Source organism: Papilio xuthus, unplaced genomic scaffold (genome assembly GCF_000836235.2).
Source record: "Papilio xuthus unplaced genomic scaffold, Pxut_1.1 DF825928.1, whole genome shotgun sequence".
Taxonomy (NCBI): Eukaryota; Metazoa; Arthropoda; class Insecta; order Lepidoptera; family Papilionidae; genus Papilio; species Papilio xuthus.
The window spans coordinates 8,224,238-8,239,877 of record NW_013532721.1 but is presented as its reverse complement, the minus strand read 5'-3'; the positions used below and the strand labels follow the sequence as shown (position 1 = coordinate 8,239,877).

Here is a 15,640-nt window from a genome sequence, read left to right as displayed (position 1 = left end):
GTGGAATACGAGGAGAGGAAGATTGAGAAGAACATATACTACTAGGAACTTTGCTAACTGTGCCAGAATACGACTTCATACCAGTATGGGGATACCTAGCAGAAGCCTCTAGATATGACTTATTCTCCATGGACATAACATATTTAATTTTTTTTTGTCTGTCGAATTCAGGACAGGTTTGGTCATTTGCTTTATGACTTCCTGCACAGAAAAGGCAAGTTGGTGATGTCTTTTCACATGTTTCTCCTTCATGAGGTTGCGAACATACAAAACATCGAGGCTTAGACCTACACTGCGCCTTAACATGACCAAATCTGCAGCACTTATTGCATTGAATTGTGGGTAATAAATAAATTTCCACTGGGATGGAGTTAAAGAAGCCATAGACGTATTCGGGTAGCTTTTGTCCCGAAAAAGTGAGAACAACAGATTGTGTGGGAACCCACGAGGGAGCCCCACCTTCGTTTCGGATTTTTCTGTTAAGTCTACGGGCGCGTACTATTTTTCCTAGGCCACGTAAAGTAAGGTCCGAGTTTAATTCTTCTACAATTTCTTCCAATGACCACTCTGTGGGCATATTTCGTACAATCCCCATTCGGGTTACATTGTAAGATGGGATTACTGCCTCATAATTATATTGTAAAAGTGTAGGTAGGTCTATAAAATCGTTGGCCGCTGATGCAGATTTAAATTCGACCGAAATACGGTTACGACCTACACGTTTAACACCATCATTCAAGATTCCCTTAACGTTATTTTTGGACAGAAAGTAACCGAAATGAATTGGTCGTAAGGACACTCCTAATGTTGGGTCATTTTCTTTTTTCGAGACATGTACAAGAAAGGGGGCGTCAGAATCTTGGTATTTAGTTTTTTTTGTAGTAAACTCCGGGCTTATATAAGTAGATTGAACAGAGGGAATGGGAAGGTCTCCTGTTTTCTTGGTAATTGCATTTGCAATATAGTCGTGGTCAGAGTTGATTCGTTTTCTATTAATATTCAATGGATTTTCTGCAAGTGAATTGTCATTACAATTTTCAAACCCACCTCCAGGATCGGGAGGGTCTGTATCCATTTTTGACTCTTAAACTTTACTTACAATAAAAGTATTTAAATTAAACAAACACAAAACAAACACCCAAACAAAAAACGCAAAAAGTAAATCAACAGAAAGTATTAAAAACCGAAAATCTAATTAAATTTACTGCAGCTTAAAAAACACTTGTACTACGCACTCAACCTAAAAGCAGAGTCCACTCAAATATTTTGTATAAATAATCACTTTTAAGTGAGTGATTAACCAAATCACTAAGTCACTATGTAATCCCTAATCCGTGACCATTAAATGACTCTGGGTATACTCATAAATCTTGTTATTCAAAAAACAAGGATTTGTTTCGTAAACTATGAAATTTGTAGAATTACTTAACACGTCATGTTTCAACACTATCGCGCGGTGTACGCTCAGTCGTTTTTCGTCAAGTGATTAATCACGGCGAGGTGTGTTGGACGGCGCGCGGAAATATCACTTTCAGTGGTTTCCTTTACGATACATCGAGCATAAGTCTGTTGCCAATTAAAGGGGCTGAGTGACGAGTGGCCGCGTCACGCAAGGATTAACATTTCAAATATTAACGTTCATTTGTTCACCATCAGTTCATAGGGATAGTAAAGCTAAGCTAATCTTAGTATAAAGCAAATCCCACATTAATTAAGAAAGTAAATATATAACAGCTAGCTGTGCCCGCGACTTCTTTAGCTTGAAATACTGCCTTTAGCTTTTTAAATGTGAAGGCTATTTTTTAACTTAAAGTTATAAATCAAGTTGTCGCACGCGAGTCCGTCCGCGAGGAATGATAAAAACAACTTAATTAGTAGCCTATATGTTAATTTCAGGGAGATCCATGCTGACGTTCTGGAAATACTTTTAAACATGCATCCATCCATCTAAATATTCGCATTTAATAATATTTAGTAAGAAGTAAATAGCTGTAATTAAAAAAAAGTCGTACCATACAAATGAAAGTAATTTGTACTAGTCGTAGTTCATAAAATGTAATTTCCTCAATTTGCTTTCCCCTCGGCGAAGTCTAAAGTCACAGTCTGTTTACATTGCAATCAAAATATCTCGTCTGTACACCTTAGAAAAGAGAATTCCAAGTTCTCGGACAGATTATTTTTAGGAGAAGCAACCGGGATGACTGAATTTATTAAGATCTGAACCACTTAAGCGTAGTTTGCAAGGCGCGAGTGAACGCTACGTTTGATTTGACTAATGATTGCCCAGCATAAACTGTTATTGAAGCTCTCAGAAAAGAACACAAGACAAGGAGACGGGACATTTACTTATAATTTAAAATGGTCGGTGTCTCTGGATGTCTCAATGAATTATCACCGTCAGTACTAATGCTTCGCAATGTTACCGTTAAAGTCGGGTTAGTCATTTCATAAATTAGTCAGTTTTATTTGTTACTTTGTATGATGCTATTTCCAGTTTAGTTAAATGTTCGTTTACTATGGAATGTTTTCTATATTTGGATAATTTAGAATTAACAGTAAGAGGTTTTTTACACTAGATAAATTAAGGCTCCTAGTTATTTCGCCAAGACTACTTTGAAGGTCGTGTTATTCTTGCTTTGATTTTCAAGAAGGCATTATCAAGTTAATTCACGAGATACCTCTCGTGACCAACGTCAGGACAATGAATTTTCTGTAATGATTTAGAAGTGATTTGTAAAAGTTATTTGGGTTTTGTTCCCCATGCTTTCCATACACGTAACAATAAACTCATTGACTGGAATAGACCATTACATTGATTATTAGTACAAAACGCCTCCCGTAATGTATTCGCAAGTTAAAGCATACAAAGATTGTCATCTCATCCAATACTATAGCTATTGTATTTTAAATCAGGATTGTCTTAACAAAAGAGTATTTAATAAGATAAAAATATATTTCATAGCATTAGTGACTAAGAGTTCGAAATATGGGGGCGTGATACAGGATCCGCCTGAAACCTGAGCCTGTCGCGTCGCTCTAATATACCCGCATATTGGATCAATTTATTTGATTTTCGTATTAACAATAAGGGTCAAAATCGCTTGGCATCACTATAATTAGAACATTAACGTGCGTCCGTACGTGTTAGCTTTTCCCACGTGGCTTTGTTGCGGTAAACATTCCGCATATTATGATAATGGGAAAAGAAATTGTTGGTCGCTTTGCATAATCCCCATACGATGTGACATTAAGTTGTTTGTCCGATGCCATTGATGTTATTCTATTATGAACTTTATGTGCTGGTAATAAGAGGTATTATGAATGTAGATTTAGTCTTTGTTAATCGGATAACGGTTTAGCGATGACATTTGTTAATGTAATGATTGTTTATTTTTATTGGAACTGTTTGTTTTATATTCTAGTTATACAACTTGTTTCATTTTACAAGAGAAGTATACGATTTCCAGTAGTAACAGGAAATATATTAAAATTGGTTTAAAAAATTTATACGGTTTCCTCTCGCCCCTTGTTTTTCCAAGGAAATTGGTCTGAACCCCTCGCTGAAGTACACTCGGACGCATTGAGTAAACTTTCCTTTCCAGATAACAAACATCTTTTGATAAACGATGCATTATTAAATTCGAGAACTTTGATGTTTTAGTTGTAATAAATACTACGCATATCGTATTAAAGATATTATATTTTTTACTTTCATTTGATTTAAGTTTCATTTCAAGTTACGTAAACATATTCGTATTTTGTAATCATCATTAAGAAAATAACCACGTGATTTTTTTTTATTTTCATTACAATATGAAAGAGCCTGTGCCAAATATTTGATTTCTTGTGTACTTTACTCTAGAGAACTTAACAAAGAATAAAGATATTTTTGAAACTTCTTATTTTGTGTATACGACTATCTTTTACAAATAAATAGTTAAAATACTGTTTATGGAGCATACCTCGGGACCCCGATTGGCCGCCGACCTATCGGTCGGCCCAGGTACCGCTGGCGAGACGCCGTAGAGCTGGATCTGCGGGAGCTACAAGCGATGGACTGGCAGGAGAAGGCGCAAGACAGGCGACTTTGGCGATCTCTTGTGTCGGAGGCCAAGACCCACTTTGGGTCGATGCGCCAGCGGAGTAAGTAAGTAGTAAAATACTGTTGCAGCTTTCCTACGCTTGAAAACATTAGGAAGAATATAATGTGACATCTTGTAAGCGTAAAAGTATAGCAATAAGTTCGAAACATAAGTTTAATATCAATAAATATTAAGCTTTTGAAAGGCAACATTAAAACAAACTGGGTAACACTAAAATAAATATACATCTGCAGAGATGAAGTCAATTTGTTAATATTAACATTTCCTTTGATGTCTAAATGGATATATTAAAATCTAGAACTACACGGAAAAAAGTTACAAAGACCACTTCGCTATAATACGAAAACATGGTTCAAGATACAAATATTTCTCAGTATATTTTTATGACAATCATAAACATGGAATAGGCGGTATTCATACGAAATTATTTGGATAGTATCCAGAAGACATATATCATGCAAGACCTACAGGATACGTAATCGTGATGCGAATTTCAACACTACAACGCTTAAACATAATGGCTATTTTTCCTTGAATTGAATCAAAATATTTTTTTATATTTTTTAAAAATTTTGTTGCTTTTTGTATGTAACGTCTTTATCCATAATTTGTAGTAATGAAAACTTTGTGTTATAGCTTATTGAATACTAGCTGTCGCCTGCGACTCCGTCCGCGTGGCATTAAAAGTGTTGTTATTACGACTATTTCCTATGTGTTCTTCCAGACTGTATTATATATGTATAACAAACATCGAGATCCGTTCAGCCGTTCCGGAGATACCTTCAAACAAACATCCATCCATCAATCCATCCATAGGATATACCTATCACCTTCTCGTATGTAAAAATGTAGCTCTATAGTTTTTTTTAAATACAAAGATCGTAACATCGATATTGATTAATAAATTGTAATTTGATTTCATTAAGTACTTTCTTATTAGTTTTATTGCATATAAAATATTTGAATTGAATTTATATGTTTCGGTTATGAAGCCTCTCAATTTACGTGTCAACGGAAATCAATATCAACTTTGTGATTTCACAAATACTTTCTAATTTAATTTCAAAAGCTTGATCATATAAGGTTACGTTGCTCAAGGTTATGGTGTTTCACATTTTTGAAATTTTTATTAGAATTACGAATTGTTGGTTTCTAAGACCAAAATCCCCGTTTGAAATATACTTTTATCTTTTGTTTTGTCAAAGATAATGAGAGGAACGGAAAGGAGAGAGAGGAAAGGAGAATCTTTTGACATTTTGGTTTATATCCACTTATCTACTTCTTAAATCTAAAAAAGAAATGAAGAATATTAAGATCTGTAATAAAATCTTATCCATTATTAAAAGTTAAAACTACAAAAAGAAACTTCCACCATAAATCCTTTAAAACTGAAAGCAATGAGTGATAGCTGTGTTACTTTGAAAATTGCAATTTAAAATTAGTTAGACGCGATTTACAGTCTTAAGTCAACGGTATAAGTTAAACAATGGCTTGCCACGCTTCCCTCAAATATAAATCCTAATTAGATAGGTACAGTCGCGCACAAATATGTACGTCACTCTCATATTTTATGAGTTATCGCCGATTCAGAGAATATTATTAATAAATATTGTATGCTTACTAGGAATTTTGCGTGTCACAGTACTAATGTGAGTACAGCCCTGTATTAATATTTGAAAGTGTTTTATTCTTAGAAAGCTGTCATTGTATTAGTTAAGAGATTCGCCAGGCGTTCAATTCCTATTGTTTGTCAATGCTTAGCGCGTACTAATAGTGTTTATAAAACGTCATTTTCCAACACCGATATCAAAATTTCCGGTTAAGAATACGTGACTTCTTAATACCAAAATTGTAGATGAAACGTTAAATGTTAAGCGTAAAACTGTCCTATAACAACGATTTTACCTTTTTATAAGTTTGCCATCTTACTAATATTATAAATGGATGAATGTTTGTTTGAAAGTATCTCCTGAAAGAAACCTGCTGAAATTTACTATAGATGTACATACGACATATAGTCTAGAAGAACACATAGCTACTAATTAAGTTTATTTCAAAATTTCACGGACGGAATGGCGGGCGACATCTAGTGATTCTATAACTGTGGTTTGCGATTACCTGTACACTTGTATTGACAAATATTGTCATTCGTGACAGTTTTTTGACAACAATAGTGTCACAAGAACACTTTACTTCCTGAATGTACCTAAATTCATACATATGATATCACGTACTTAGGCGAGAACAATTTAGTCCCGGATTTGACGGCCATGCTGCGTGCCAATTCCGTTAGCGGATTTAATTTCCTGCATTCAAATCTGATACCTTTCAATAGGAAAACATTTCTCCATTACAGGTTGCATAAATCGTCGCTATTGTCATGTAGGGTAAAGGGCCAGTCGTAAATGTTAGCATCGATTATTCGAACAAAGCGCACCTGAGGTTAGAGAATTAATACAATGGCTTCGATGACGTAGTGTTTGTTCATTGTTTGTACGTTTATTGAAAATGTGATGATAAAATTAAGATAATGACACATAAAGGAAGGGGCCTACATACATCATAGTTCTTGCCAAATCTCCTACAAAGGGATTACATACTATATTCTACTTCCATATATTTCTCACAGCCTTCCTAACTTCACATTCTTCCCAACTTCAAATTCACACCTTTTTAAATCTTTGCCAAATCTATAACGTCATTTGTTTTCACGTAGATAATTTCTGTGTGTTTTATGAATTTTTATTATAGAAATGCCAAGTGTGTTCTTCCTTTAATTTTTATAAATATGTATGTTTCTGTTAAATAATTATAAAATGCACAAACCGAAATTTCATAAAACAGTCACGCTCAAGTCGTAAACAACTTCAAATTAAATTCCCTGGCCATTGGCAGGTGCGTTTAACGTTCCCGAAAATCTCATTAATTGATACTTTGTATTATTTATTCAATCGGAAACGTGAACATAAAATATTCAATATTTTTATTCAATAACTCATTTTCACACCTGTTCTTTTATTTCTTTGAAAATACGAAACATTAGGGGACGTTATCTTGCCCTCAGCCATGTTGCGAAGGTAAAAAAACATTCGATTAAATTAGAAACTAGAACCAGCATTGATTCAGCATAGCTTTAGAAGTGTTAAATATAATAAAGATTTTGAGTCTATACAAAATACCTAGTTGCCTTAAGTAGTATTATTAGCAATTGTATATGTTAGACAAATAAATGCGAATGTTTGGAGGGATGGATGTGTGTTATAAGATAACTCCAGAACGGCTGAACGGATCTCTATAGTCTGGAAGAACAAATAGGCAAATAATTACGTTGTTTTTTTCGCGGGCGACCGCTTGTAATGTTATATTCCTTTACGTCATAGGTAGATGTACGAGTAATTAAGTACACTAGTTGCTATAGACTGAAAACAGTTTGACAAAGGCCCGCTGAGTTGGCTATTGCTAGGTGAATGCCAGTAATTTCGGCTTGTTCGCAAACTGCCACATCGACGTCCCGTAGCCCAGTCAGCTACTGTTTAATCAGTTACACATAACTAAACTATGTTGAATTTAATTACGTCTCCGCTAAGCAATCTTCTTGACGGCTCAAATTATTTAGAATGTTATTAACGTTTACGCACGCCTTATTAGAATATTAAACAATGAGGAAGTTTTGTTGGAGCCTGAATTTTGAATTTCGACTGAAATTAGTCTGTTGTGGATTATTTTAATAGAAGAGAGTTTTCTATTCACATGGTGTTTACGTTTGGCAAAGTTTTAATTAGATATGGAGTTCATACGCCGAGCTGGATGTAAAGGCGTAATTAGGCTTCGTCTAAATCCTACGAAGGATATATTAATTATGTTTGAAATAAAATGGTAGGTAAAATAAAGTGATGAATCAGTAGCCCGATTTATAACCGGAACGATCAAAGCAAGAGCAATACATTTCTACAAACTGTGTTTAGCGCAAAACAAACGATAGCATTGTCGTTTTCCAACTGCGGGTTCCGTGCCGTTGTCATGGTTACCTATGCCGACCTACCCCACTACTGGAAAATCTAATAAAAATACGAATACTCATATCTTTTACAATACACTTCCGAAAGACCTTGTTCTAAAACACATAAGAATGATTTTCATTTGGCCGAACTTATAATATTATTTTGGGATAGTTTTAAAGTAAACGTACCAACATGTAAACAGTTTTCCGCCCTCTTTGTTTAGTAATGCAATGCTTCCGATATAGGAGGGAAGTCCAAGAGGGAAACTAAATGTCTATTCTCTGACTTATCAAAATCTCTGGCAATGGTAGATAAATGTTAATATATGCTTTATACAAAGCCTTCATGAGTTATAATATTTAGGAATATTCGTTATTTTCTTTCAACTACTTTTCCCTCAATTCTTCACTTTGAGTCAACTTTTCTAAATTTCTAAAATATTTATTTATTCTGTTATTAATAGTTTTATTCAAAAATCAAATAAGTTTTGTAATAGAGTAGAAAACCTTATGCTCTAAGAGACAGTAAACTTTTATATAATAAAGACGCCTCTCCTGTTTCATATTTACATGATATTGCGTCTTGGGAGAACAATATTTCTCTCTGCAATTCAACACAAAGTAGGGTATTATGAGAGACAATATTCAAGAATTCTGTAGTACCATCCCTTTCATGAGATGAGGTCGATATAAATTCGTGGAGTACATCTTTATTTTCAGACCTCAAGTAGTTTGGGTCTTTGTACCAAAAGAAAATGTTTACTCCTATATTGTTTCTTTTTGTTATGTTACGACTAGCTGTCGCCCGCGATTCCATCCGTACGAATTAAAACAAAAACTAAATGCCTATGTCTTCTTCCAGACTATTTTCTAGATCTATTAAGATGTTCAGAAGAATTTTCTGACATAAAACCATCCATCCATCCATTAAAACATTCGCATTAATAATATAATTAATATTATGTTTCTTACTTTTTTGTATGTATTACTGCCTAGTATTTTATATTAAAAGTAAGTCAGTAAATTTGATTTTAAATATGTATGTGCGTGCTTACAATGTACATGAAAGTTTGTGCTTCATGAACAAATTGCAAAGTTGGCTGAATAAAAATAATTTATTTACGTTTAAAAGAATTGTGATTACACGAATTGTTTAATTGTAACCCTATAGTGGTTTTGTAGTGATCGGCATAGCGCGAGCTCCATGCACGCGTGAATTGCAATTGGTCGTGCAACTGACGTGTTGGAGTCGCCAGCGTAGCCCGGACACGTGTACCTCATTAAATACACCCTTCACTAGCACGCGGTGCAAGTCACGCGCTTATCTAGTTGTAATGTAATCTAGAGTTTTCATAATTATAATCCCTAATATTGAAATTTTTGAGATTTGATAAAATAAAAACATTTTTTTTCCAATTTTTTTACTCATGAAATTTATTGAGCTAACGATCCGTGACGTCACAATTAAGTAATGTAACTTACTAGACTACAAATAAATTATAGTATTTTTTTAGTTAAGAATCGCTTTTCGCTCTTAAATTAAACTTCAACAGCCAAACTAATCAATCACTCAGTAGTTTTCGTTACTGACATTGTGACCGTACGGTAAATCCTATTCTGATCTATATCGTAGAGCGATAGAGTCTATAATTGTGTGCTAAATTTTGTCATTATAAAACGGGCTGTCTCATTACGTGCCAGTTAACGCTAAAGCGTTCGGTCTTTGTTCAAGTAGATGCGAGTGAACCGTGTTTCTAATTAGCGTATCTAGCATATGCTGAGATTAATTGCGTAGTGTCCGTGGCAGCTTGGTCATATTTAACACGGAGTGGTCTACGTCGCCTCCCCAGCGTTGCTCACTGCACTCTTGGCATTAATGGAGAGCCACAATAACTTGTGCATGCGACTATGATAGTAAAAAGGAGCGTTACGCCCTTTAATATTTTATATAGTCTTATGTATATAAGCCATACCTCCTTTAAAGCAGGCTCGTGTTTCTTAGAATGGGTGGAAGGATTATGACATCCATAACAGTATGTAAAATGATACCAGTGGTGCCGCGGCTTCTTTAAGTATTCTTAAGTTTCAAAACCAGACAAAGTTCAATATGTAGTTAGGCATTGAAAAAAAAATGCTATTATACAATTGAATTAGAAATATTTTTTATATACGTTGGCTTTATTTTGATTTGCTTCACTAATATTTGTCTCGAACATTGGTTTTGTGTTAAAAAGTTTGTCCAATATAGCGACGTCAGGGCTTGTTAGGTACGCACTGTTGGCGTCAGATCCGCGGTTTGTCAATTCACCCCATTTATTGGTACCAGACATATTTGTGTAATGATGCTGCAGTGTGTCGGTGACGGACATGTGTACACTTGGTAAAGTTCTTACTCAATTTTATATATAAACAACTAAAAATGTTTTAAATTAAGTAGCTTATAGTATGCATTTTTTGTACCTATATCTCGGTTCCTAAAGAAGGCGTTATTTATGTTAATAATAAATTTTAAACATAGGAATTAAACAAATGAAGTTCGTGAGCAAATCGAATGGTTAATTACCGCCGTATGTTATTTTTTCTAAAAACAAATAAGAGTTGAATATCAGCGTGAGTTGAAATACACTTATAAAAATATTGCCATCCTTTTCACTCTTCTTTGAAAAAAATGAGGTAACCAAGACGTATAGAGAAGAAAAATAAAAGATGTCCGTTCGCAGCGCTTTATCGGCGACTGCCAGCAAGCTCTGGCCGCGACGCCTGTCAAAAGCACAACCGCAGTTCTTACGCTGTCACGTTTCGTTTTATAATGTTTTTTTTATTTAGGACGTCTTTCATTTATTTTACTTTTGTTATTGTTCGATTTTTGAAAATTTAATAGGCATTTTTTCTAAAACAAACAGAATATCATATAATATTGAGATACTTGGCCGTTTGTAAGCAATGTAAATATATGTTAGTCATACATATTTCTATAAAAACGATCACCTGTCGTTACTGATAGGATACATAAAGCTTACTAAAGGGTATATGTTATAACGATTTCGGATGTGTGGCATAAAGTTGTACGATGGCAATGTTCGCTGCTCAATAACCGCGAGCCATTTCTGACTCAATCATAAACCGCTTTATATGCAACTATCGTACTATTATACTAACCGGCGGTTAAGACGCGGCGTTTTACACGCCTTACTAAGAACTGATATGTGTTTTTAAATTGAAAAAACTTGCCAAAAAATCACATTATCGAATCACACCGCGACGTAACACGATCAATATTAAATTCTCCGTAAAAGTTAGATATTTAAAAAAGACCATCACGACAAATTGAAATTATTTTTTTTTATAAAATAAATATTATTATTATAATCTCTTTGTAATACTCATTATACTAGTCATAGTTAAACTTTAACTTTTACTTTTACTAGTCAAAAGCATTATATTCAAATAACGACCAATAAATCGTTCGTTTGTTTAACGCTTCGGCCATTTGAAAGCAAGACATCGCCGTATGTGATTTACACAGAATCTGTACATTCCTTGTCTGGCGAATTTCCTATAGAATCAATTTATATTGATTGTCACGTGTTCAACAGTTGAATAACTTGCAGATGTATCGACACCGTGATACATACGTATTACAAGCATTATGTTTTTTATCTACGGTAATATTGAACACTTATATTCAATTACAAACATGAAATAGGAATATCCGCTACCTTTCTAAGTACAAAATTGTAAAAGGATTTTACAAGTACGGCTAAGGCTAGTAATAATCATTTTGAGTTTGTTTTGTAATATAGTATAAACTAGCGCTTGCGACTAACCACGATGCCTCCTGATGTAATATTAAATGTCGCACGTATTACTTTGGTAATTGCCTATTGAACTCTAATTATTCCACTGTCGAAATGGGCAAGGAATGGAATCTTATATTACGATTCATAATGTAAAATAAATCGCATGTATCCTCTAGTGTAAAGCACATAACCCCCGACGTCGATTTAAGAAAGGCAACGTGTCGTGGATGTTACTTAAATACTTTTGTTGTTTTTTTTTACTATATTTACTTTTGTTTGCGAAAATTATTTTAAGCAGACATTATACAACAATCGTTTACTTCTCAGTTGTTAATGATTTCTTAAATAGCCGCTCAGCGTAGATATAAAATCTTACACTAACTGTCTCCTTAAGTGACCGTTTAAAGACTCAGAGTACAGCAGTTAGTATTATTGTGTGGATCTTTTCATGGCGTTTGTCTTCTATTGTTTTAATTTAGTCATTAAGGTCCGGGTCAAACATTCAATTCACGCATCGGACTGTTACAATTAATTTATTGTTGTTTCGAACTATTTAAAAGCTGTCATAATCAATGTTCAAGTTGATTTATTTTGAACAAATTGTTACGGTCATATTGGACTGTTTAGTAAGATTAATCAAATTGCGACATTTCTTAACAAAGATCAAAACGAAAAGAAACGTACGTTTTTTTGAGTTTTCAAGTACTTATCTAACATATCTAAATAGCATTTAGTAAAAGTCCTATCAAAATTGGTTTGGGCCAAAAGATCAACTATTGGTCGTTTCGTAGATTACCCGGAACTAACTTGGATTAGCGGACAGACAGACAATGAAAAGAGAGCAAATTATATTTTTTTTAAAACACTACAAAATATAAAAAACTATAGATAAAATAATTATAAATAAATGTTAATTTATAGTAATTTAGTATTGTTATCTGTGATTATGTAATACAATACTAGTTATCGCCGGCGACTCTGCCCGCGCGGATTTAAAAAACCGTCTTCTTCTAGACTATGTTCTACATCTTTGCTAAATTTCAGCGAGCGTTCTTGATATACCTGCAAACTTACATCCGTCCATCCAGCCATTTATCCATTCTCTTTTAAATTATTAGTAAGAAGTAAGGTTTGACTTTCATAATTATTTATTATGTTTTTATCGCGTGGTAAATATTAATATTCAAAATGCATAATTATATACAGCATTTTAACAATGACAAAAGACATTTTTTTTTGACTTATACATCAATTTACATTTTCAAATACGACAGATTTATACAGATCGTAAGAAAACTAAAAACAATGCTATGCAAACTTTATGGCGGCTTGCTAGATGGTACAAGCCGCGGGGCACAACACAATTTTAGGTATCGGCTTAATAAACCAATTATTATGAAATGGTATGGACTGTAATTGAAGTTAACATGAATTTTAGTTATTTAGACCAAACAATGGCCTCATCATAATTTTTTTTTATATTAAATATAAGGTGGCAAACGAGCGAGCGGCTATGTAAAATCGCTAAAATAGGGAATTGACCGTCGCCCATAAATATCGACAATCGCAGATGCCATCGAAGAAGGAGGGGATGTACAGAAAGAAAACATTTTCTTTTCCCATGCATCACCGCATCTGGAAAATCTAATTTCACTTCCCATCATTTACTTATAAGAAGGTGATAAGTGAAAGAGGACTGAAATTAGGCCTCCGATACGCACACTAATCAGACGTAACGCGGAATTGCTTCCACTTGACGCCTGTCTTCTGTGTGGTTGTGGTATTTCACGGAGCGAGCCGGGCCAATTCGTGAGAAGATGTTAAAGCGGGTTCTACCACTATTGAAATTTTAAAATAAGAGTAGATTATACGGTTACATAGAGCGAGGAAATTAATTACGTGAAATATACCAGTATTGTTATAAATCAATACACATGATTTTACATACATCAATGTTTATGTTACCGGAAATATATGAATCCTAGAAATTATATACAATTCCTAGGAAATGTGGAAAATTCCAAAGTTATTTAGGAAATGGATAAAATGATGTTGAAACATTATTTAATCCTGAAGGATTAAAACTCACAAAATATATAAATGTGTGCATTTCCTAGGAATTGTATAAAATTTCAGTATTGTGCTAGAAAATGTATAAAAATAGTGTTTTCGAGGAATTAAAAAAACACATTGTTAAAGTGAGAACATTTGATATTTGTAAATAAGTTAAATAAAACACGCCCTTGTACACGCGTAACACGTATGTTTCTAAGTTTGTTTGATATATTGATTCACAAGTGTATGAATTTTCTCACCGTCGGGCTGGTATTGGTAATTTACCAGATTAACTTGGCATCTTCATTTTAACTTTGAAAATATAAAGGGTATTTTATAAATTATAAACATTTCCTAGGAATTTTAAACAATGACGGATTACATATATTTCAGGTAATAATATATATTACGTCATCCGTTTTTGTAAAAGTAAAATTTATTCTCTTTTACATACATACATATATTTTACGTGTTAAATGTTCATTGCATTTTGACGTAGAATAACACAAAGTGAACAACTGAAAGGTTGCGTTCGAGGCGCAAATTTCTAATGGTACAAATAATTCTTACAATTTAATATGTTTTATTACATTTCTTTACTTATAATTAGTGGTCATGTTAATTACGTTCTTTCTGAGTATTACGATTCGTACTCAGGAACGCCTGTTACTGTGAACGAAGTTAGAAAACATGATAAGAAGAATACTACGTTGTAAGTTGATATACTTTTACTATAATTGATATATTGTTGATCAAAAACAAGGAATCTGACGCCAGATTATTGTAGGCAAAGATAACAATATTTCCATTTGGAGCAGACCAGATCATCTCTTTCGTTTCTTGTTCTTACCCATACATATTGTGTGTTGTTTAGTGATGCTCCCTTTATGTCATTTCTTTTGTATGCTACAAATCTGCTCAACATAATTTGTATATTTTTTATCTTATTGACCTCTATGTTTACGTGAATGAAATTGTCACTTTTATAAAAAAAATTCGCGTGCATAATAAGTTTTTTACAATCTCTATTTGTTTTTGTATATATTTTGTACAAAACTGTTCAGTGTCCTTGTTCATGTTTCTTTTAATTACTATGTTTTCTGATAACTCAGATTTGAAGTCTAACTTAAAACAAAAAGTCGTTTAATATTTCTGTCTTTATATGATCTTTGTTTTATAGGAAATGTTTTCTAGTTTGTGATTTGCTATTTGCTCTGTTCAACTTACTTATTTGCTTATTTTTAGTTGGTGCATAAACCAGATCGAGCCGTGTGTAGCTGATGAGTGGCGGCGTGTGGACGGCTCCTGTAACAACCTGCACCAGCCTACCCGGGGCGCCTCGCACACGCCTACCTATAGACTACTTCCACCTGTTTATACCAAAAGTAAGTATCATCATAAGTTCTCTTTATCAATTCAGTCAGCGCTAGTAACAAGGAAGAGAGGTGATACTAAGCGTTGTTATTGGTACTTTTCTATCTATTATATGTCTTAATAAAGTGGCTAATGCAGGTGGTACTTGAGACGATGTTTGGCGACTATAATGCCTAGGCCTTTTTAACAGTGGTAGAGCCCGCTTTAACATCTTCGCACGAATTGGCCCGGCTCGCCCGGTGAAATACCACGACCACACAGAAGACAGGCGTGAAGTGGAAGCAATTCCGCGTTTCGTCTGATGAGTG

The 15,640-nt window shown here is 33.9% G+C and overlaps 1 protein-coding gene across 1 annotated transcript; it reads left to right on the top strand.

Annotated features, from left to right (window-relative positions):
- The first annotated feature begins 14,462 nt into the window (after nucleotides 1-14,462).
- On the top strand, nucleotides 14,463-15,481 carry LOC106125102 (uncharacterized). Its single transcript, XM_013322181.1, has 3 exons — nucleotides 14,463-14,670; nucleotides 15,204-15,343; nucleotides 15,471-15,481. The coding sequence occupies exons 1-3, from the start codon at nucleotides 14,537-14,539 to the stop codon at nucleotides 15,479-15,481; spliced, it is 285 nt and encodes a 94-aa protein (XP_013177635.1). The 5' UTR covers nucleotides 14,463-14,536.
- Nucleotides 15,482-15,640: the final 159 nt, after the last annotated feature.